The sequence below is a fragment of the Ovis aries genome, chromosome 7 (genome assembly GCF_016772045.2).
Source record: "Ovis aries strain OAR_USU_Benz2616 breed Rambouillet chromosome 7, ARS-UI_Ramb_v3.0, whole genome shotgun sequence".
In the NCBI taxonomy this organism is placed as follows: Eukaryota; Metazoa; Chordata; class Mammalia; order Artiodactyla; family Bovidae; genus Ovis; species Ovis aries.
The window spans coordinates 56,843,903-56,869,134 of NC_056060.1; the positions used below are offsets into that span (position 1 = coordinate 56,843,903).

Below are 25,232 nucleotides of genomic sequence, written 5' to 3' on the forward strand. Positions count from 1 at the left end.
GAAACAAAAATATATATTAACAAAAATTATAAGATTATACAATAAAAATGATTATCAGCATTGCCTTTGCTTATTATCCCAGTGTATAGAATTACACTTTTTTTTCCTGATCAGAAATCTAACAGAGTTCTAACACTTGGTTTACCAGCTGTTTTCAAGGAGACAGAGCATAATTAAAAGCTTTTTTTTTTTTATCACACACTGAACACGTTATGAACAGAGAATCTGAGAAAAGTTGTAAGATGACTAGGGAAAAAACCAAACAATGAAACCACTTTAATAGGCGGAAAAGCCACCCCCTCCCAATTTCAAAAAACAACCCATGTTACTGCTCTATCATTTAAAAAGTGAGGAAAATTTGTCTTCTGGCTCTAAGTCCTAACTGATTTCTTTGTCAATGTGCATGGATATCATGTGATCAGAAAACAAGGCACGGTGATGTACAGCTCGCGCATTATATCAAGCTTTACCTTCCGTAGCAAAATAGAAGCGAGGTGGGAAGAAAAGGGTCCACGTACCTTGGCTGCCCGCCGGTTTGGGGAAAGCCTGAATTGGGCTGCTGTGGAGCACCAATACCACAATCCAAGTGCCGGTCCAAAGGAAACCCATTCTTCCACGCTTGGCTTCGGAAACAGCTTGGCGCCGGGCTCCCGGAGCTGTAGCTTTTGTTATGAATGAAAAGGAGGAGTAAAAACAGGAAAAGCTAGAAGAGTGGGCGCGGGGAGGGCTAGTGGCGGGGATCCGAGTCTAACGGAGCTCTGCCGGGCTCCGGAGTAAAGGGATTAATTAGACAGTGGGCGCTCGGGACTCAGGTCTCCAGGTGGAGGAGAGCGCTGTCCGTCCCGTGGGTGCTGAAGTTCCTGTGACAAGAACGGGCAGCGGGTCGACTTGGGCGTCGCCTTATTCTTGCTCCCTCCTTGAGAGGAAGTGAGGATGAAAGCGCATGCTCTCTGAGAGTCAGAGGCGGGAAGGGATGGCGTCAGCAACTCCAAAGCTACTCCAATTCCCTCCACGAATGGAAGCGGGGGAGGGATGACAGATGGGCTAGCGTATTTTCTGTGCCGCAGTCCTAGGGCTGATCCTGCAGTCAGGGTCGTGGACATCATTTGTCCTAACCTTCCAAGTAAATGTTACCTCAGGGACCAAGTGCCTTCTCTGCCTGTGCTCCTGTTAAGGAAAGCTAGATAACCTTAGGCAGAGGGTTCTGCTTTGAGATTATTCTGGGATATCTTCTCCAAAAAGTCCTTTCCATTCTACCTTCTGTACCTAAAGATGAAGGTGAAGTTGCTCAGTCGTGTCCGACTCTTTGCGACCCCGTGGACTGTAACCTACTAGGCTTCTCCGTCCATGGGATTCTCCAGGCAAGAATACTGGAGTGGGTTGCCATTTCCTTCTCCAGGGAATCTTTCCGACCCAGGGATCGAACCCAGGTCTCCTGCATTGGAGGCAGACACTTTAACCTCTGAGCCACCAGGGAAGCAAGGCAGATGTAATTCTTATATTCTTAGAAAAGCTGTACCTTTTGTGATTTGGGTTGTCAATACCAGGGCTCTCTTAGTGCTCTTGTTTCAGCTCTATAGAGTCTTTTAAATTGGGATATTTAGGGAACATTCTTTCAAATAGATTGTTGCAACACAGTCACTCTCCTAGATGCTGAAACAGAAAACACACCCACACCCACACCCACCCACCCACACCCATTGCTTGTTCCCCTAAGAGTGAATATCCTCCATAGTCAGGGGTAGGTGAGCAGCAGGAGGAGCCAATTTCAATTAAAAAAAAAAATTCCCTTTCTCGCCATGGGAAATCCCTCTTCAAAGAAAGAAAAGGGAAAGGCGGGGGGAAAGCTGCACTTCTGTAAAATTCTTCCCTGGGATTCAATTATGTTTAAGAACTTGGTTGTTCCAAGGTTCCTTGAAGAGACGGGATAGTCATGAAAAGCATTTTTCATCATAACTAGGTCAGGGAGGCACTTCCTATATTTTGAGATGATTTCCAGAAGCCTAAGATTATTGCATGAAAAGAGCTATCAAAAAAGACTTTAAAATAATGAATACAAGCAACACTAATAATGTGAACAGGGTGCTGAGCAAGTTGTTTAGTCTCTGAGTTTTAAACAGATCTTGGACCCTTTCCTTTGGACTGTGGCATGCTGGGAACTAGTCTGAATAATGACCACAGAGAAGAATTCAGCACAATAAGGCCTTTGATTTCTGTATCCCTGCTTTTCAAGGAGCAAGTTAGTTGTTCAAGTACCTAAAAATAAACAAACAAGCAACCAAGCTAACAAACAAATCTCCCTCATTCTGAAGGGCTTTGAGTTTGGATGTCACTCAAATACTTTAAGAATCTAAAGAGTACTTTGGATCTAGCACCTACTTCAAGAAACAGTAATGCAGCCTTGGGGGCAGGGTCCAGCATCTCCCTCAAGGGAAACACAATATATTTGAGATCGTCTGTAGAACTAAAAATCCCACCAAATTGAAGATGTTAACTACTTGATTGGAGCACTCTTCATTCAGAGAAGGTCACAGTTCTCCCCTCATCACCTGATGCCCCCTTTGCCTGGCAAAGCAATAAAGCTATTTTTTTCTACATTACAGTAAATAAATAAAGCAAACAGTTTTTTCTTGGCAGTAATGACATAACATTAGTATCCCAGTAGGCCGCATTTGAAAAAATTAAATCTCCCAATTTAAAATCCTATCCAAGTGAAGGGTAAATTTCCTTATTTTCCTCTTCTTTAAAACAGGTGGCAGGCTCTGTTTACCTTGCAATGTAATTGTGGAGAACAGTTGAATACGTGTCTTGATCAAATCATTTTGTTTGTTTGTTTTTTTAACTTCATGGTGCGGCATATGAGATCTTAGTTAGGGATCCAACTCTTGCCCCCTTCTTGGAAGCACAGAGTATTAACCATTGGACAGCCAGGGGAGTCCCTTGATCAAATCATTTTATACCAGGAATGTTTTGCCACAACCTAAAAAATAAGTCATGAAGTATTTTTAGTTTTTAAGAAACATTACCAAAAATTTGGTGAAATAGCCATTCATGGAGATTTACTCTGTCTCTGATCTAATCCCTCAGCTCCACTCCATCCTATGTCCCATCCTCTAACTTGCCTCTCTCCACAATGTATGTTTGCAGTTGGGAGGGTCTCAGGATACAAATATGATAAAGGATGGCTATTGGACTTCCCTTGTGGCTCAGCTGGTAAATAATCCACCTGAGAGACCCGGGTTTGATCCCTGGGTTGGGAAGATCCCCTGGAGAAGGGAAAAGCTACCCATTCTAGTATTTTGGCCTAGAGAATTCCATGGACTATACAGTCCATGGGGTTGCAAAGAGTAGATTGACTTTCACTTTCACGGCTATTGAGGACATTGCATTGCTTGCCAAAAATGAAAAAAGTATTTGGCTTTTCCCTGTCATTTGCACTCAAAGTGTTAAATCTAAGAATGTGTTACATTTCTGACCAAATGAACTGTGGAGCATGGGGTAAACTCTAAGGCATGAATTAATTTACATTTCTCAGTCTTATGAATGTTTTTTTTTTTTTACCAGACTCAGTATAGATCTATGAGTAGAGTAATCCTAAGTTGCATTTATTCATTCATTCACTTAAGAGATATTTATTGAGCACTCAGAATGTACCAGGTATTAAGATAATTGCCGAGTATACAAAGATAAGTAAGATATAGTCACTGCTGGTTTTATAGCCTGGGAGAAATGACTGTGATTATAACAAGCACCACCACAACTATTTACCGAATGCTTTTCATGAGCTACACATTGATGTCACTTAAATATAAGTGAACAAATAAACACAAGAGTGTTTATGGGTTCCCTGTTGTATATGCAGCATTCAGGTGGGGTACAAATAATGGAGTGAATGATCAGGAAAGGTTTCAAAGAGAAGATCTCTTGTTTTAATCATAAAAATTAAAATATTCGATTGTTATGTATAAGCACACCAGAAACACTGAATAGTATAAACAAATATATGTTGAAGTTGTAAGACAAGTGTCATTGAAGCAGACCACATGATTGTGAAATAAACAACATACAAGGCACAGTAACTTCATCAGTGTTACATATGGATTGATCATTCACTATAGAAGATGCCTTTTGAGCTTAGTCTTGAAGATGGAGATATTTGAAGTTGTTTAGAGAAAATTTTATATTATTATTGCATATTGTATTGTAGAAAGTCTCAGACAAACGCAAAAGGAGGAAAAATATTGAAACAAACTCCATGAATTCATTACCCAATTTCAGTAATCATGACCACTGTTTTTGTTTTATATTCACCTGTAAAAATCCCAAACTTCATATCATTTTACCCACAAGCATACCAGTATGTTTACCTAAAAGATAAGGGTTCTTTTTTCCTAGCATTATTGTAATACCTTTATCATATCTCATAATAATAATACTTCACTATCATCAAATATCCAGCCAAAGTTCAGATTTCCCCACTTGCCTTATAAATATTTTTACAGATGGTTTGCTTAGATCAGAATCCAAACAAGGCCATACATTGCATTTGTTTGGCTTGTGAAAGACACATATCAGTACAACATATTGTAAAGTTTTCTTTTCATTTCCCAAGACATGTTAGTTGCTTCTTTAGAATACTGTGCACACTTCCAATACTGCATGTGTCTTATTGTGCCACTCTTTGTACATGATTCTTTTCATTTCAAAATTAATAAATATACATTGAAGGAAAATGTCTAAAAATACAGTAAGCTAAAAGGGGAAAAATCATCTGATAGAGATAATCCCTGCTAACTTTTGGCGTATTTCCTTTTGGTGCATAGTTTTCTAAGGAAATGTTTTATACATATGTTTATAAAATCTTATTTCTTATTGTATACATATCTGTCTATCCCACTAATCTATGAACTCTTCAAGAGGAAAGGTCTTGCTCACTCTTCGTTTCTCAGCCCTTCTTGCAGTATCTGGAAATCTATTTGCTTAAGTAAATGAACAAAGCAATGGAGGCTTGTCTGTTTACCTTTGCTCTTCAAATGCTGAGACCATGATGGCTGTCCTACATTGGAGGATCATGACAGTGTTGCAGGTCCAGGAGCTGGCAGTTCCTTCAGGAGCTGTTAGCCACTCTGTCAGCATGATTATCCACTCAGCATTTTTTTTAACCAAAGCGTAGTCTTGCAGAAGAGGTATTCACAAAAGGACTAAGAATAGAGAGACAGAGCTGGCAAAAGCTTTTACAGCTACAGCTATAGGCTTGGATTCATTGCTGTTAAAAAGACTGACACAGGATGCCGACACTAGAGATGGCTGTTGGTAGGGCTCAGATGAGAAATGTGGAATTTGGAAGTTCACCAGGAGATGGAAGTTGAAGTAATCAAGGATGATGAAAATGAGCAAATAAGACGACTGAAACAAGTGAGGACTTCCCTGGTGGTCCAGGGGTTGTGAATCTACCTGTCAGCAGGGACATGGTTTCCAGCCCTGGTCTGGGAAGATTCCATTTGCTGCAAGGCAGATAACCCTGTTCGTCATGACTACTGAAGAGCCTGTGCACCACCACAAGAGAAGCCACTGCCAGGAGAAGCCTCCTACATTAGTGAAGGGCAGCCCTGCCTCTCTGCAATTAGAAAAGCCCAAGGGCAGCTATGAATACCCAGCACAGCCATAAATAAATAAAACAAGGAAAGTGAAAGTGCGGAAATGAAAAAAAGTATATGAATAAAGAAAATGGGCCCAAATGACAAAATGTGATAGGTCACCTACAGAGAGCAAAGTGCCAGCACTGAATCTGAGAGTGGGAAGGAGGAGAAGGTGGCTGGATGGCAAAGTTTTCTGCTGTTTGCTTACCTTGTTTGTATGATGACTAAACCAGAAGTGAGTCATACAAGGACTTTCTCTGGAAAAATAATGGTAGAGCAATTTCCCAGAAGGAATAGGGTGAGTGAGTAATGCAAACAAAACAACAGATGCTCATTACATCATAGAATGTAGTATTTAAGATAGATTAAACGTTACTGAGTAAAAATATCAGGTTTCCTGATAGCAGTATGATTCCTATTATAAAAGTTTTGTGCGTGTGTATATGTGTGTGTTCATAGTGACTTGAAAATTTTATTTCCCATTGTGTTTATCCCATATGTCATTCCTAAAGGAAATCAGTCCTGAATATTCACTGGAAGGACTAATGCTATAGCTGAAACTCCAATACTTTGGCCACCTGATGTGCAGAACAAATTCATTGGAAAAGACCCTGCTCCTGGGAAAGACTGAAGGTGGGAAGAGAAGGGGACAAAAGAGGATGAGATGGTTGGATGGTATCACTGACTCAGTGGACATGAGTTTGAGCAAGCTCCGGGTGTTGGTGATGGACAGGGAAGCTTGGTGTGCTGCAGTTCATGGGGTTGCAAAGAGTCAGGCACAACTGAGCAACTGAACTGAAGTAAACTGATTATGTTTAGAGTGGTTGCCAGGTTAGGACTTTTTCTTTGTTAATTAGGCAGCTGTAAATTCCTTGAATTTTCAACATATGTATGTACTGGTTTTACAATCAGAAAAAACTCAATAAAGCAATATAATCTGTATAAATAATTTTATATACTAAAAAATATTCTATTATGTTTCAGACAATTTAAACGAAATTATCTTCTGGGATGTGAAAATAGAACGTGATAAGGTCAGCAAGAGGGGAATGAAAATTCAGCGAGAGGGCTTTTTGTCTTTTATTCTGCTACTACTCAATGCCATTCTAGATGATTTTCACAGTGAATGGTCATTGTTCATATTTTCTTTTTATTGTGACCTCTTTGAGAGGAGGTGCTGATGAGGACTCACCTTTCTATCTTAGTGCCTAGGGTACTGTAAAGGAGTCAGTTAATGTCTGTTGAATAAATTTTATCACCTTATGAATCTATCCACAACAGTTCCTCTTACATGAGACTTGATACCTTTTCCTAAGCCACATGTGTACCTCAAGTAGCCAAACTTTGCCAGACATCATCCCTCTCCATCAGCCCTGCTAATCCCCTCCCTTCCCAGGGGCAAAACTGCTACCTGGTCAGAGTCATGTCTGAGGTGGGCTAAGGCTTCCCAAGGGCTCCTCAAGTTAGTGTCCATCCTACACCCTCGTAGGTCCTGCATCTCGCTTCTGTGTCACTAGGATTTAGGGATAGGGGGTTATCTGGGCTTGCTCCCTGTTCTGTAGTGCAGGTTTGGGGTTTGTGGGAAAGGAAGATAAAGGATACAAACCAGGATTCCTTTCTATATGGTCCATTCTAGGACTTGCTGAATTACTGAGAGCATGTGCTTCCTTGTGGCTCTTCACAAGGTACTAGCTGTAACACGTGTTCAGCTGGCATGAAGTCCACGCCATTCTTGACTTCCTCAAACACAGCAGGCCTACTGCTGCTGCAGGGCCTTTGAACTTGTTTTCTCTTCTTACAATGTTCTTCCTCCAAATAGTCCCAGGGCTTAATCCCTTAATGCAGATCATATCTTTGCTAGAAGTCATGGTCTTCTAGACACAAGGGAAGGCCTAGTGTCTCAGGTTGAGTTCCCTGAGAAATAGACTCTGAAATGGAGATTAACATGCAGGACAGTCTCTTGAATCAACACCTATGGAAGGGAAAAATGAGAAGGATTTGCCAGTGGAAGAAACTGAGCCATGATACAATATCAATGGAGGTTTTAGATCTCCAACCCTGCAGGGGATCTAAAGATGATATGATCCTTCAGAGCTGTCTAGAGTTGGGGCAAGAGATGTAGGCCTTTATACTCCTGAATAGATCAGTCACTGAGTATAGGCCTTACCAGAAAGCAGTCAGGACCCTGGATGAGGTGGTTCTTTTCAGCAGTTGCTGCTGCTGCTGCTAAGTCGCTTCAGTCACGTCCGACTCTGTGCAACCATATAGATGGCAGCCCACCAGGCTCCCCTGTCCCTGGGATTCTCCAGGCAAGAACACTGAAGAGGGCTGCCATTTCCTTCTCCAATGCATGAAAGTGAAAAGTGAAAGTGAAGTCGCTCAGTTGTGTCTGACTCTTAGTGACCCCATGGACTGCAGCCTACCAGGCTCCTCTGTCCATGGGATTTTCTAAGCAAGAATACTGGAGTGGGTTGCCATTGCCTTCTCCATTTCAGCCATTGAGGGAATAAGATTTTCAGTTCTGAAGTGGCATCTGAGCAAGGCATCCCAACCTTCACCACACATACCCTGACCCCCTTGTTTAAAGCTGTAGCCACTGCCCCTGCATTCTCGTTGCCCTTCCTCTGCCTCTATTTCTCCATTGGACTTACCACCTAACATACCATATAATGCACTTGTTGATTTTCTTTGTTATCTTTTTCTCCTAACTAGACTGTGAGATTTTTGTCAACAGGAATTTTATTTTATTATTATTTTTACTGCTGAATTCAAACACCTAGGATAGTGTCTGACATATAGCAAGTGTGCAACCCATATCCATCCCTGGAATATGCTTTAAAACCTCAGGAACAAGAATTCCCTAGCTGTCCAGTGGTTACAACTCTGCACTTTCACTGCTGAGGGACCTGGGTTTAATCTCTGCTGGGAGAACTAAGATCCTGCAAGTCACTCAGTGAAGCAAAAAAAAAAAAAAAAAAAGCAAAACCAAAAACAGGAAAAAATATATAGCTAGATTAAATAGAAAAAATAAGATTGGTCATTAATTGATCATTATTGAATCTGGGTAATGAGTACACATATACAGATTCAATATACTGATCTCTAATTTTGTATACGCTTGAAATTTTTCACAATAAAAAGCTTTAAAAGAAAAGGGTTATTTTAAATTTACTGCCCATCAGTAGAGACAGCAATAAGAGAGATTGTTCTTCTTTCTCCTAAAGGTGTATCTGAAAATACAATTAAACATCTTTCTTAGTGGAGCAGAAAATCAATAGCTTTGCTCTGGTGCTCTGAAGCCCTTCCTCCAGCCATCCCTGTAGGCATGCTGATGTCATGGGGACCCCGGATGACGTGGCTGCCCATGCACCTGAAGGGTTAGTGGTACAATCTCAGGTTTATTCTCCTCAGATATCAACATTTTACAGACATTGGAGAATGAGGCCAGTATTTCCTGCTTGTCAGACATCGCATAAACACAATTAGACAGGACTCATGCATTCTGAGAAACTAAGAGTGATTACTGGATTTCCCCCTCCCATAAATTATGGAAGAGTGGGCACTAGGAGGTTGTGTGAGAGTGCTGCTGCTGCTGCTAAGTCGCTTCAGTCATGTCCGACTCCTTGCGACCCCATAGACGGCAGCCCACCAGGCTCCCCCGTCCCTGGGATTCTCCAGGCAAGAACACTGGAGTGGGTTGCCATTTCCTTCTCCAATGCATAAAAGGGAAAAGTGAAAGTGAAGTCGCTCAGTCGTGTCCGACTCTTCGCAACCCCATGGACTGCAGCCTACCAGGCTCCTCCGTCCATGGGATTCTCCAGGAAAGAGTACTGGAGTGGGGTGCCATACCTCTCTCTAAAGTAGAGGGTGGGTTGACTCACAGAGGAAAGCAGTTCTCTCTTCTCTGCCCCTTCTACTCCAAACAAACCTACAGGGAAGCCCTGCATCCTCTGACTCCTGTAGCCTCCCTGACCTCATTCCCTTGCATTCACCCCCAAGCCCCTGAGCTCAGCCTACACTGGCCTCTGCTGTTACAGGCACAGTCAGACATGCCCTCACACTGCTGCCTTTAGAGCGGCTTTCTACTCTGCCTGGAATATTCTCTGCATGGCTAATCTCTTCACCCCCTCCAGAGCTTGGGTCAAGTCTCACCTTCTCTGTGACAGATTATTTAAAATTATACCTACGCCTGCCACCCCTGTATCCCTACCCTATTACCTTGCTCTACTTTTTCATTATTTCTTGCCACTTTTCTGTTTTGACATACTATTTAATTTTTGATCTATCTATCCTGAGTACCCATAATAGTGCCTGGAACATAAATAATTATCAAAAACTTTGAATGAATGGAGCTCAGAGTCATGTGTTTCTCAGCCAGTGACCATACATTAAAGATTTTCAAGGCAGTCCTGGTTTTAACTCTCTTCCTGATAGGATTTCTCTGCTTGTCTTCATCTTGCTCTATATCTACAAGCCTTCAATTCATATTTCAAAACAACCGGAGTGATTTTTTAAAAGTTTAAGTCAGGGCCTTCCCTGGAGGTCAGTGGGTGAACCCACCTTCCGGTGCAGGAGATGCAGGTTTGATTTCTGGTCAGGGAACTAAAATTCCACATGCCATGGGACTACTGATTCCATGCGCTCTGGAGTCTGTGGGCCACAACTAGAGAGAAGCCCTTGCATGGCAACTAAGACCTGACACAGCCCCCCAAAACTAAAACTTTCAGTCTGATCAAAGGTATGGGTGGGGCGTGGGCAGAGCAACCTGGAGAGGTGTAGCACAGGTGGGAGACATTACCACTGAGGCCTGAGCCTGGTGTGAGCTGACAGGACTGCGGCCTTCGGTCGAGGATACAGCCGAGAGGAGGCAATCTATTAATGACAGGGAGGGAGCCAAGGAAATAAATCTCCTGGCACCGCTTTCCTTCCTTCCAGTCATCTCCTACAAGTGTCCCCAGTGGCTGAAATCAACCAGAGACCAGAGGGCAAGGGAGTCACCGAGACAGTCCTTGGAAGTCAACCTTCTTGGGTACAGAGCGGGGCGCACAGTGAATCCAGGGCAGGGGCGGGGGAAGAAAATTGAAAATGCCCACCTTATGTCTTCTTTTTTGCTGCTCCACTGCTACGGCCCTTCACGTCATTCCCAGAACACGGCGAGACTTCCCTGGACACAGGACTTTTGCATGTGCTCCTGCCCAGAGTGCTCCTTCACAGACCCACCTCCTTTTCATCCTGGCAAATGTCCCTGCCTTAGACAGGTCTTCTCTGATCAGTGTCCTCACTCAGCTGTCCCTGTTACACCATTCTGTTTCTTTCTTAGCATTTATTACAACTTTTAATAAGGTTGTCTCATTGTTCATCTCCTCCTCCAGGGTATGAAGCTCACTAAGGGTGGGGATTTTGTCTTTCTTCTATTCTGACACCTGAAACAGAGTCTGGCATCTAGTAGGTGCACAATAAATATATTTTTAAATGAACAAATAGATAACCAAGAAAATTCTAAAATAAAATGAAGGGAAATGTCTTACAGATACTAAATTATAAAGCTACTGTAACAAGAACATTTTGACCCTGGCACAGGAATACAATACCATAGTCCAGAAATAGAACCACTACAATAGCTTCCTGACTGTTTCCCCTGCAATATGGTCATTCATTATATGACAAAAGTATCACTTAAAAGTCAGTGGGGAAAAAATAATTCATTCATAAATGATATTGGGATAATTCACTAGCAGTATTTAAAATGATAGATGTATTCCTTATACCTTCATTGAAGTAAGTTGCCTATAGATCAAAGATTAAAATATGAAAACATGAAAAATTGTGTGACTACTTTTATGATCTTGAGAAGAGAAACGCTATTGTAAATATTACAGATAAAACAAAACATAAAGGAAAAGAATGATACATTAACTACCTAATTTATTTTCTTTTTGTTTAAGTATGTTATAACAAGTTTGAAAGCTATGGAAAATACTTGCAAAAATAAATTTACATAATATATAAAAAGTTCTTAATCATCAATAATAGAATAAAAGTGGGCAAAGGACACAAACAGGAGCTGGCTTGAAGTAATCCCCAATTACAAACTCACAACAATTTTAGCATCAAAATAAAGACACAGGAAAACTAAAAGTAACTCACATGACAAATAAGCCATGAGTCCAAAACAGATACTTAGAAAGGAAAAGGAGGAGTTGAAATGCTTCTTTACAGAAGAACACAAGCTAACAAATTAGAAAAAAATACTAGAACTAGAAAAATCATCACTCTGCAACCTCATATTGCAAGAATTATCAATGAATTCTAAAACAATTAGGTGAGAACATTTCCAAGTTTCTATAATATTATTGCACAGATTACTTGCTAATGCAAAGAATATGTTTACCTTTAAGATGGATTTATTTGGTAGTTACCAGTTTAATTTGGTGATGAAACTTAGCATCACTCATTATGGGACTTGACATTATATGCCTCTTGAAGGGATCTAAAATCAAGTACACAAGCACCACTATGAAGTGTTCATACGATTTCCAAAGATCCTGATTTGTTTTGCCTGGAGTAGAATCTGAACATTGGCACTGTAAGTGTTTAAAAATTCACTGTAGTATGCAATCAAGTTAGATAGCAAATCACTAAACATTTGAAAGGTAAATATTGATACCTCTATGAATTATTTTAGAATTACATATGAAAGTCCTAAGAAGAACATTATTGCAATGGAAAATCATCTTCCTGATTTTTGCAGTGTTTCTCTATCTTTTCTGAAGATCATCTCTCTCCTCTTGCACTATTATAAGCTTTTAAATGAATACGAACCTTTAAATTATGTCATAAAAAGAAATTACAAGAAGTTCTATAGATCAAAGATAAATGTTACTAAGGATTTTTGACATAGTATTTTAATTTAAAAATGTGTGCATCTGTCCTCTCACTGTCTAATATGAATACTATTAGAAAAGGAGATTTCACTATTTAAGTAATATTTGATGTGACAGATTACTTGCTAGTTATGGGGAAAGGAAGGATGCATTGTGCTGTGTAAGAATTGGGATGTCACCACATATTGTGTGATTCTATGTGAAATGCCTAGAATAGACAACTCGAGACAAAATAGACTAGTGTTTGCCTAGGGCTTGGGGCTGGTAGTGGCTGGGAATTGGGGAGTGACTACTAATAGGTATGGGTTATCTTTTGGGGATTATGAAAATTACCTGAAAGTCATTATGGTAATAGTTCTACAACTCTGTGAATATACTAAAACCCACTGAATTATGCACTTTAAGTAGATAAACTGTTTGGTATATGAATTATATATCAATAAAGCTGTGATATTAAAAAAGAATCACGCTGTCATTATCCAAATCTAGGAATAAATCTTAGCATCCCAAACAGCGGAATAACCACGCATATGAGTACTCTGTTATGATACGTTGGAAGTATCTCTCACATAGTCTTGGAAAAAATGTTGATTTGAATCTAGTCAAGCTTTTAGATCTAAATTCTAGGGGATCTTTGATTCTAGGCATAAATTCTATATTTCCATGAAGAAGCAATGAGACACATCTAGATGGAGAAAAATTCTACCAGAAAACTCTTCTAGCCTCCTCAGCAAGTCATTGTTATGGAAGGGAAAGTGGATGGAAATAGTTTCGAATTTCACAAGACTTACAGCATGTAACAAATGCAATGGATGCTATTTTGAGCAAACCAGCTAGGAAGGAGATTTTTGATACAATTGGAAAATTCAGGAATAGAATGGGTATTTTATCATATAAAAAGAAGAATATTACTATTTCACTAGAAATTGTGGTTATATATACTTAATTTTTACAGATGTCTACTCTAGTATTTAAGGAGTGAAATGTCATAATGTCTGTAATTTATTTTTTTTTTAATCAGAAAAAAATATTGATAAAACAAATATGGCAAAATGTTAAGTACTGTTAAATCTAGGCATGTATGGAGTCTTCCCTGGTGGTCCAGTTTTTAGAACTCCATGCTTCCACTGCAGGGGGTCTGACCCCTGGTCGGGGAAACTAAGATCCCACAAGTTATGCTGCACAGCTAAAAAAGAAAAAAAAGTTCAGTGTGTATATGGGGGTTCATTTTACTAGTTCCTCTGTCATTCATTTGAAAATTGTCATTAAAAAACTTTCAGAGCCAGGAAATTGTGAAATCTGTAATGATAATGCAAAAGAATTATCGAAAGATTTTTTTCCCAAGAGATATTTGAATAAGAAGTATAAATAATTTTTAGCAATCCTGAATTCTGTGTTAAAGTACAGGTGGCTGGGACTTCCCTGGTGTTCTAGCGGTTAAGACTCTGCTTCGAACTTCCCTGGTGACACAGTGGGTAAGAATTTGCCTGCCAATGCAGGGGACAAGGGTTCAATCCCGGATCTGGGAAGATTCCACATGCCCTGAAGCAACTAAGCCCATGCGCCATCACTCCTGAAGCTGGTGCACCTAGAGGCTGTGCTCTGCAACAAGGGAAGCCACCCACAAGAAGAAGCTAAGGCGCCAAAAGGAAGAGTAGCCCCCACTTGCCGCAACACCCTTCTCGCTGCAACTAGAGAAAGCTCTCCTGGCAACAAAGACTCAGTGCAACCAAAAACAAATAAAAATTTAAAAAAGGACTGTGCTTCCACTGTGGAAGGCATGGGTTGTTTAATTCCTGGTTGGGGAACTAAGATCCCGCATGCTGTGCCTCTCAGCTAAATAAAGTTTAGGCGTTGTATGGACTTCAGTGGTAGGCATGTGCGTGACAAAATAACAACCCAAATATTATTGAAATTTGCATTGCATTTCATAGAATACTGAATTTAAAATGTATGTAACTATGTAAAACTTCCAAGCACATAAATTCACATACCAGGAAATGTCCTTTATCATATTATGATCCCTATATTGGGATCACAAAATACGGCAATGTTAACCACATGTTAAAAGTTAGAAGCACTGTATTCTTAAAATTTCAGTAGGAGTCAGCAGACAACAGTAAGAGAAAAGAAACTTGTTAGTTTCTTCAGGTACTGATTTAGGGTTCCATAGTCCAATTGCTCCCCCTGTGCTGTCTACCCAAAGATTTCTGTCTCATTTCTGGTCTTTTATTTTTGGCCATGTCCTGTGGCTTGGGGAAACTTAGTTCCCTGATCAGGGATTGACCCCAGGCCCCGGCAGTGAAAGCACAGAGTCCTAACCACTGGACCACTAGGAAATTCCCCATTTCTGCTGTTTCTTGTCATTCGGGTGACCTGGGGAAAGAAGAGGCACACAGATTCTCTCAGTAGGGTCAATGGCAAATCATAAACAAATAGCTATTTTGTCTTACTTCCAGTCAAGCCATTGTTAGTTACACTTGAGGACAGACTAGGTGTGAAGCTAGTGAAGCATGCTTAAACTTGTACAAACTTCTTCTAAGGGGAACACCTTTTGTTCACATGCTGTGTTTAGTCTCAGTCGTGTCCAACTCTTTGCGACCCCACGGACTGTAGCCCACCAGGCTCCTCTGTCCATGGGGTTTCCCAGGCAAGAACACTGGAGTGGGTTGCCATTGCCTTCTGCAGGGGATCTTCCTGAGCCAGGGAACGAACTGGTGTCTCTAGTGTCTCTTGCACTGCAGGTGGATTCTTTACCTGTTGAGCCGTCAGGGAAGCCTGTAGTCTTATACTTTTGTAAAAATTCAAATGAGTTTTAAAACACAATTGGTTGAGACCTTTGTCTTTTTCATCAAACTTCTCATGCTGGATGTTGAGTCAGTGACCATGGGTGTTTCTGAAAGTCAGAGAAATAATTAGTAGTAATTCCTTAATATCATCCAATAAAGTCCTGCACAAAATGTGTGGGTCACTATGCTGGTCCATAAACTACTACTACCTGTCTGTGAAGAAATAAGTAAAGAAATTGAGAATAAGCATAACGATTTCATAAGATAATTTTGTGTCTATTGACTCTAATAATAATAAAAACTATAGACATTTGTTGTACATCTTTATTTCACTTCATTTTTCTAGTAATTAAATTTTGTTTTATTTTATAAATGTAATGGTATTTTTGCCCAAATTTGTTGGGCAAAAAAATTTAACTTGAAGAAACACTGATTAATATCCAGTCTATATTTAAATTTTCTCAGATGTTCCCAGTATGTCTTTTATGGTTGATTTACTCAAATCATTTGATTATCATGTCTTTTAAGTTTCTTTAATCTAGAGTATCCTCTTCTTCTTTTTTCATATCATTGAACAATTTCCTCGCAAAATTATAATCCCCCTCCTTTCTGATTTGTCTGATTTCTTTCTCAACACTTCTGTTTTCCAATTAGTGACTTGCTTTTTCATTTTCTTAACAGTGTCTCTTGAGAGGCAAAAGATTTTAATTTTGATTAAGTTCAATTATGGATTTTTTATTTTAAAGTTTGTGATTTTGTAGTTGTAGTTAGATAGGTATGGGTAAAAAAAACAATGAAATAATAAGCACAACAACACAAAAAACTCAAAACATAAATCCTTGAATCTCACATAGCTTAAAAAATTAACTCAAAATGGATCACAGACCTAAATGTAAAAGCTATAACTATAAAAATTTCTTTTGTTAGCTCCTTTAAATCTTTTTAAAAATTTTGTATTGGGATATAGCGGATTAACAATGTTGTGATGGTTTCAGGTGGACAGCAAAGGGACTCAGCTATACATATACATGTATCCATTCTCCTCCTAACTCCCCTTTCATCCAGGTTGCCAAATAACACTGAGCAGAGTTCCCTATACTATACAGTAGGTCCTTGTTGGTTATCCATTTTAAATATAGCAATGTGTACCTGTCTATCCCAAAGTCCCTAACTATCCCTTCTTATGTTTTCCCTTGGCAAGGATCATTCCTGAGTCTGTGAGTCTCTATTTTATAGGTAAACTCATTTGTATCTTTTTTTTTTTTTTTAGATTCCACATAGAAGAGAGATCATGCAATATTTCTCTTTCTCTGTCTGACTTACTTTACTCAGTATGACAATCTCTAAGTCTATCCATGTTGTGGCAAATAGCATTATTTCATTCTTTCTAATGTCTGAATATTACTTGGCCATAATCATACACACATAATCATTTGGCCATTATCATATACACATAATTGTATATGTGTCCCACATCTTCTTTATCCATTCCTCTATTGATGGACATGTGGGTTGCGTCCATGTCTTGGCTATTGTAAATAGTGCTGCAGTGAACATGGGGGCTTGTATCCTTCTGGATCATATTTTTTTTTCCAGATATATGCACGGGAGTGGGATTGCAGGGTCATATGGTAGCTCTAATTTTAGTAAAACTATAAAATTTGAGAAGACAACATAGAGGAAAATCTTGGTGGCCTTGAAGTTGGCCAAGATTTCCCAAGGTGATTCCAATGTCCTGGCAGGATTGAGAACCATCAGTAATTCCATTCCTGATAACAAGCCAGGTCAATGTGAGTTAAGGGGAATTATCTCAGGCTACAATGTTTCTCAGATTTTAATGGACATACAAATCACTTGCTGCTGCTGCTGCTGCTGCTGCTAAGTCGCTGCAGTCGTGTCCGACTCTGTGCGACCCCATAGACCGCAGCCTACCAGGCTCCCCCGTCCCTGGGATTCTCCAGGCAAGAACACTGGAGTGGGTTGCCATTTCCTTCTCCAATGCATAGAAGTGAAAAGTGAAAGTGAAGCCGCTCAGTCGTGTCTGACTCTTAGCGACCCCATGGACTGCAGCCTACCAGGCTCCAGCATCCATGGGATTTTCCAGGCAAGAGTTCTGGAGTGGGGTGCCATTGCCTTCTCTAACAAATCACCTAGTTACTTAAAAAAAAAAAAAAGACTTAGTAGATCTCAGATTGTCTTCCCTCTGGTCTTTTAGTTATGTCAAAAAATATGTTATTTAAAGTTTAAGCCACATTTAGCTGGGTATACTGATGCATTCCCTGGAGGGGAGCAATGGCAACCTACTCTAGTATTCTTGCCTGGAGAATCCCATGGACAGAGAAGCCTGGCAGGCTACAGTCCACAGGGTCTCAAAGAGTCAGACAGATGGAAGCAGCTTAACACAGCATAGTACTGATGCATTCATCTGAAAGTATTTTAACAGCCCCACTTTTATAATCTCATTTTAAGAATTTAAAAGCAGACAGAGTCGTAAATGAACCACAAGTGTGATGGAGCTTCTGAAAATAAGGAAATGCTATTTTCAGTTCAGTTCAGTTGCTCAGTCGTGTCCGACTCTTTGCGACCCCATGAATTGCAGCACGCCAAGCCTCCCTGTCCATCACCAACTCCTGGAGTTCACCCAAGCTTATTTCCATCGAGTCAGTGATGCCATCCAGCCATCTCATCCTCGGTCGTCCCCTTCTCCTCCTGCCCCCAATCCCTCCCAGAGTCTTTTCCAATGAGTCAACTCTTCGCATGAGGTGGCCAAAGTACTGGAGTTTCAGCTTCAGCATCAGTCCTTCCAATAAACACCCAGGACTGATCTCCTTTAGAATGGACTGGTTGGATCTCCTTGCAGTCCAAGGGACTCTCAAGAGTCTTCTCCAACACCACAGTTCAAAAACATCAATTCTTCGGCGCTCGGCTTTCTTCACAGTCCAACTCTCACATCCATACATGACCACTGGAAAAATCATAGCCTTGATTAGATGGACGTTTGTTGGCAAAGTAATGTCTCTGCTTTTGAATATGCTATCTAGGTTGGTCATAGCTTTCCTTCCAAGGAGTAAGTGTCTTTTAATTTTATGGCTGCAATCACCATCTGCAGTGATTTTGGAGCCCCCTAAAAAATAAAGTCTGACACTATTTCCCCATCTATTTGCCATGAAGTGATGGGACCAGATGCCATGATCTTCGTTTTCTGAATGTTGAGCTTTAAGCCAGCCTTTTCACTCTCCTCTTTCACTTTCATCAACAGGCTTTTTAGTTCCTCTTCACTTTCTGCCATAAGGGTGGCATCATCTGCATATCTGAGGTCATTGATATTTCTCCTGGCAATCTTGATTCCAGCTTGTGCTTCCTCCAGCCTGGCATTTCTCATGATGTACTCTGCATAGAAGTTCAATAAGCAGGGTGACAATATACAGCCTTGACATACTCCTTTTTCTATTTGGAACCAGTCTGTTGTTCCATGTCCAGGTCTAACTGTCGCTTCCTGACCAGCATATAGGTTTCTCAAGAGGCAGGTCAGGTAGTCTGGTATTCCCATCTCTTTCAGAATTTTTCAAATTATTCCAGTTTTTGCCTTCTTAAAGTGGACATGAAAAAACATGAAGTTATGTAGGGATAATGAACTTAAATGGAAAATTTAAATATTGGAGAGGCTTTTTTTTTTTTTAATAAAGACTTACTCTTTAACAACTAAATTCAAATATTGGAAGCATTACCATATAGACTTACTTTGTACAAGTCTAAAAGACAAAATGACCCAAGTTATTCAGAGGTATAATTTGACACCATATAACTGTAGGCATTTTAATGATTAGAGCTGTTGAATGATAAGAGTTGCTCTTGTGAGAAAGTGAGAACTCCCTGTCCTTGGAGTGTTCAAACCGAGGATGGTTGTCTTGCTATGAGGAATATTGTAATAAAATGGAAAATCACAGGAGATGACCACTAGTGTTGCTTCAACTTTGAGATGCTCAGCTTCAGGGTAATTTTGCAGCTCTGTCTCCATGCTGTGAGAGGCTCAGGGCTTGCTCAGGGCTTCCTCAGGCTTCACGCGGCTGCCTTATTCCAGGTGCAGAGGTGACTGGGCAGCAACATCTCTCAGCAGCTTTTAATCATGACCGTAATGAATCAGAGCAGGTGTCCTCCAAGGTTATTTTTAGCTGTAGCTTCCATGGTAACAGTAATAGTCACTGCTAAACATCGTAGAGTGAGATGAGATTACCAGTTTTTCAGAAGGATGAAACTCAGGAATAGCCAAATGGAAGAGATGTATAGGGCAAGAAACAGGGAAAGAGCGTGAAGCTTCCATGCTCTCTGAGCACACTACTGTCTCCAAATGTCCATGCATTCACCAAACCATAAGCTCTTATTATCTCACTTTTAATATCTACTAATTGAGTAGACATAAATTGGGTGTATCATTTTTAAAAATATTAACACTGTGATTCCATAGCACTTTGTTTAATTATTTATGGCTGCCCTGGGTCTTGATTGCCGCTCGAGGACTTTCTCTAGCGGCACCGAGTGGGCGGCTGCTCTCCAGCTGCAGTGCTTCTCTAGGTGCTGTGGAATGCAGGCTTCAGTATTTGTGGCTCATGGGGCTCTAGAGCAAGAACTCGGTAGCTGCAGTGTGCAGGCTTAGTTGCTCTGAGGCATGTGGAACTCTTTCTTGACTAGGAATGGAACCCACATCTCCTGTATTGGCAGGCAGATTCTTCCCTGGACCACCAGGGAAGGTCCAGGTATATAATTTTTTTAAGGATTTATTTTCTTGGTAGATTTCTAGGAGGGAATTTACTGAGTCAAAGAATATGAATATTTTATATTGCCAAATTTCTTTGCATCAGACAACCTGAAAACTACACTGTGTGGACATGAAATACAAATTAATTTAGGCTAAAATTTCTGATGTAAATGAAAAGCAAATAATGGCATATTTTTCATGAATGACACGATCGTGTATGTAGAAAAACCAATGGATTCTGCTTTTGAAAAATAGGATAAGCAATGTTAGAAAGGTGGTTTCAGAAGGCAAGGTCAATAGTTTAAATGCTATTGTATTTCTACATACTTGTAACAGCTAGATAATGATTTTTAGAGGGCCAGACTTTACATGTCGTTTATTCAAGTCACTTAAGTCATCCAAATATTATTCCTAACTTTTGAGACAGTCTTTTAAACATTGAGACTTCTTTTACATCTGAAGATTATTTTAGAAAAAGAAAAGCCATCATTCTTAAAGCAGGTGGAGTTGAGCTCAGCTACACGTAGACTTCTGTGATATAGAGGTGACCTTTCAAGTACCAAGTCTGGTGTCTTTAATCCTTTCTCTCAGTATGAAGTGATGGGGTACCTTTACCCAAGCCAGTACTGAATGTGTGTGTGTTCCTTGCCAGATGCTGGTGCAATTTTAGTTATAACAGTTCTGCAAACGGCTTTCTTCAGAGTAACTAGAAATGAGCAATTAAAGGTCTTTTCTGTTTGTTGTAAATGAATTAGACCATTCTAAATAGTAAGATCCATATCCGGTTGTCGGCTCAAGATACAGCTCTATTCTATCAGCAGGATTTGTTTGGTTTTATTTATTTATTTATGGTATAAATAACTGACATAAAACATTATATTAGTTTCAGGTGTACACTACAATGATTCAATATTTGTATACATGGCAAAATGATTACCATGATAAGACTGGTTAGCACTCATCACCACACATAATTACAGAATTTTTTTCTTGTAAAGAGGACTTTTAAGATTTACTATCTTAGCAACTTTCAAAATGGCAATACAGTGTTATTAATTATGGTCACCAAACTGTACATTAGATCCCTATTTGTTATTTATTTTACAACTGGAAATTTGTTCTTTTTGAATCCCTTTACCTGTTTTACCCACCCCACTCCCTGCCCCTGGTAATTACCAAACTGTTCTCTGTATCTGTGAGCTTGGTTGAGGTTGTGGTTGTTTCAAGACTCCACATATGACTGAGATCATACCATATTTGTATTTTTCTGACTTATTTCCCTTAGTATAATGCCCTCAAGGTCCATCTATGTTATCACAAGTGACAAATTTAATTCTTTTTTATGGCTGAATAATATTCAATTTGTGTGTGTATATATATACATCTTCTTTATCCATTCATTTGTTGATAGACACTTAGGTTGTTTCCATATCTTAGCTATTGTAAATAATGCTGCAATGAATATGGGGATGCATATATCTTTCCAAGATAGTGTCTCTCTTTTCCTCAGGTAAATACTTAGAAATGAAATGCTGGACCATATGATAGTTCTATTTTTAATTTTTAAAGGAACCTCCATACTGCTTTCCATAGTGGCTGTACCAATTTGCATTTCTACCAACAGCGCACAAGGGTTTCTTTGACTCCACATCCTCTCCAACACTTGGTTTTTAATAATAGCCATTCTAACAGGTGTAAGATGATGTCTCATTTCAGTTTTGATTTAAATTTCCCTGATGACTGGTAATGCTGAGCAATTTTTCATGTACCTGCTGGCCATTTGTTTGCCTTTGTTGGAAAAATGTCTATTCAGATCCTCTGCCCATTTTTCAATTAGATTGTTATTATTTTTTGTCATTGAGTTGTATGAGTTCTTCATATATTTTGGATATTAACACCTTATCAGACATATGATTTACAAATATTTTCTTTTATTCAGTAGGTTGCCTTTTCATTTTATTGATGGTTCCTTTTGCTGTGCAGAAGCTTTCTAGTTTGATGCAGTCCCATTTATTCATTTTTGCTTTCGTTGCGTTTACTTTTTAAGTCAAGTTCCAAAGATCATCACCAAGACCACTCTTCTACTAGGAGTTTTATGGTTTCAGGTCTTACCATTCAGGTCTCTAATCCTTTTTGAGTTAATTTTTGTATTTGGCATAAGACTGTGGCTCAGTTTCATTCTTTTGCATGTTGCTGTCCAGTTTTCCCAACACCATTTATGAAACAGAGTATTCTTTCCCCATTGTATATTATTGGCTGAGGTGTCAAAATTAATTGACCAAATTTATGTCAGTTGTTTTTGTTGTTATTCCAGGAAGGAATATAATATGCTAACAGGTTATATTAATAAAAATATATGTGATTTTTCTCTATTAAATTTTTTTGCAATTTTTAAAGGAGAAAAATTAACATTACAAGCTTTTAAAGAGAAGCTATTTGTTAAAGCAATCTTCAAAATAAACTTCTAGAAATACCATACCATAGTACTGACCTAGTAAGTTTTTGCTGAAACAGCCCTACTTCTTTCCACTCATGTGACACTGGACACTTTATAGAATTAGGTTTACATGGAAAGTACTCCTGAAATAACAGAAGGTATTTATTTCATCCCAGATAATCTACCCAACATTTAGGAAATACTGCCACCCAGTGGACGGTAGGAATTTAGTTCCTGTTTCCAGCAATTTCGTTCCTGTTGCAGTCACTTCAGTCGTGTCCGACTCTCTGCGTCCCCATGGACCACGGCCCGCTGGGCTCCTCTGTCCATGGGATCCTCCAGGCAAGAATACTGGAGTGAGTTGCTATTTCCTTCTCCAGTGATAAAGTATGAAGTGAGTGAAGTGAAGTCGCTCAGTCGTGTCCGACTCTTTGCGACCCCATGGACTGTAGCCTACCATGCTCCTCCTTCCATAGGATTTTCCGGGCAAGAATACTGGAGTGTGTTGCCATTGCCTTCTCCGCCGGTTGCTTTAATTCTGTATAAAAGTCAAAAGACCAAAGGCTGTGTGTGTATGTCTGTGGAAACTTCAGAGGCTTGGGGTGAACCAGGAAGGTTAACTCAAATAGCTGCTCAGGTATTTGTGAGCCAAGGAGGAAAGATGAAATCCCAACTAGAAGGTAAGCTGAAGTGGGAAACTTCAGGGCTTCAAGGGACTGAATTGTACACTGAGTATACTGAGGAACGCACGTAGTACGCTGAATAATGCATCTTGGTTCCAGTTTTAGAATCTATCCTAAGGAAATAATCATGGATGTGCAAAGATTTAATGTTGGTGTTTATAATTTTTTTATAACAAGAAAGATAATGCATAGTCCTATAATTGAGGATTAATTGAATAAATAACAATACACCTATGTAATTAAAGTGACCATTAAAATGATATTAAAAATGTGCAGAGACAAGATATTGAAAATCTATTTTTTAGTGAAAAATGCAGATCACAAAGTAGCATACATCACACACAGGTAACAGACCACAAATACATCAACATTTTAACAATGACAATAATAATTAACATATATTCAGTGATCACTACGTGACAGGTAGATTAAAATAACTACTTTGGACCCACCTACTTTTTCCTACTCTAACTTAATCCTTCTAATGCTTCTCTCTAATTCCATTCCTAGCCTTGCTGGGGCCCTCGAACTCTTTGGCAGCTTAATCAAGTATATGGACTCCAGAATAATGTTTTTAAATACATAAAACACATTGTATTAAATAGGAAGCAAGTTACTTTGAAATACAATTATTAAAATATCTTAAAAATTATGATATAGTAACATATATGTATAGTATATATTTTATATTAAATAATATATCTGTTATATATGTTTCTTTATCAACATATTAAATAAGATGTAGTAGAAGGTATGGGCTTCCCTGGTGGCTCAGTGGTAAAGAATCTGCCTGCATGGCAGGAGGTGCAGGAGACGTGGTTGCATCCCTGCAACCACGGGAAGATGCCCTGGAGGAGGGCATGGCAACCCACTCCAGTACTCTTGCCTGGAGAGTCCCATGGACTGAGGAGCCTGGTGGGCTACAGTCCATTGGGTCACAAAGAGTCGGACATGACCAAGTGATTGAGCACACACACACACGTTACTAGAAGGTATAGTAATAATTTTCTAAATGGAAATATTAATGTGATATTTCAAGATAATTACAATGATGATTTGATATGAAAGTATTTGTGATTTCTGTTGGTGACAGTCATTGTGTTTTGTTGGCTGTTTTCATAACTGAAGGAAATGCTAAACTGCAGCTACAAACTAGCATTAATACCGTTGGGATGTACGGTAAGAACCTGGCCCTCTAGTCTGTAATCTAGCCAGCTTCAGATCATGTCAGTCCACTTTCAAACCCCCAAGTGGCTTCCTATCTCATTTAAAATATTTACCTCAAGAAAATCTGGCTTCATAGTTTCCTTCCTGATAGCATTTCCTACCAGGCCCCTTCTCCTTCCCTGACTTCCAGCCTTGTGTGCAATTCTTTTAAAAAATTCTTTATTGAATTTGTTGCAATATTGCTTCTGTTTTCTATGTGTTTTTTTGGCGGGGGTGGGGGGGGCGCCTGAGGCATGTGGGACTGTAGCTCCCTGACCAGGGATCCAACCTGAACCCCCTGCATTGGAAGGTAAAGTCTTAACTAACCACTGGATTGCCAGGGAAGTCCCCTGTGCAGTTCTTTGATTACAGTCAACCACAGTCCTCGCCTGGTTCCAAACTGAGAAAGGAGTACGTCAAGGCTGTATATTGTCACCCTGCTTACTTAACTTATATGCAGAGTACATCCTGAGAAATGCTGGGCTAGATGAAGCACAAAGATTGCTGGGAGAAATATCAATAACCTCAGATATGCAGATGACACCACCATTATGGCAGAAAGCAAAGAACTAAAGAGCCTCTTCACGAAAGTGAAAGAGGAGAGTGAAAAAGTTGGCTTAAAACTCAGCATTCAGAAACTAAGATCATGGCTTCTGGTCTCATCACTTCATGCCAAATAAATGGGGAAACAGTGACAGACTTTATTTTGGGGGACTCCAAAATCGCTGCAGATGGTGACTGCAACCATGAAATTAAAAGACGCTTGCTCCTTGGAAGAAAAGCTATGACCAACCTAGACAGCATATCAAAAAGCAGAGACATTACTTTGCCAACAAAG

At 39.7% G+C, this 25,232-nt stretch overlaps 1 protein-coding gene across 5 annotated transcripts in view; it reads right to left on the reverse strand.

Annotated features, from left to right (window-relative positions):
* Window positions 1–929, reverse strand: part of SCG3 (secretogranin III) — a 37,489-nt gene extending 36,560 nt beyond the window's left edge. For all 5 annotated transcript variants that reach the window (XM_042252460.1, XM_042252459.1, XM_004010609.5 and 2 more), the window contains exon 1: window positions 519–929. In XM_042252460.1, the coding sequence (XP_042108394.1) occupies window positions 519–609 (91 nt within the window). In that variant the 5' untranslated portion in view covers window positions 610–929. The remainder of the gene's footprint in view (window positions 1–518) is intronic.
* Window positions 930–25,232: the final 24,303 nt, after the last annotated feature.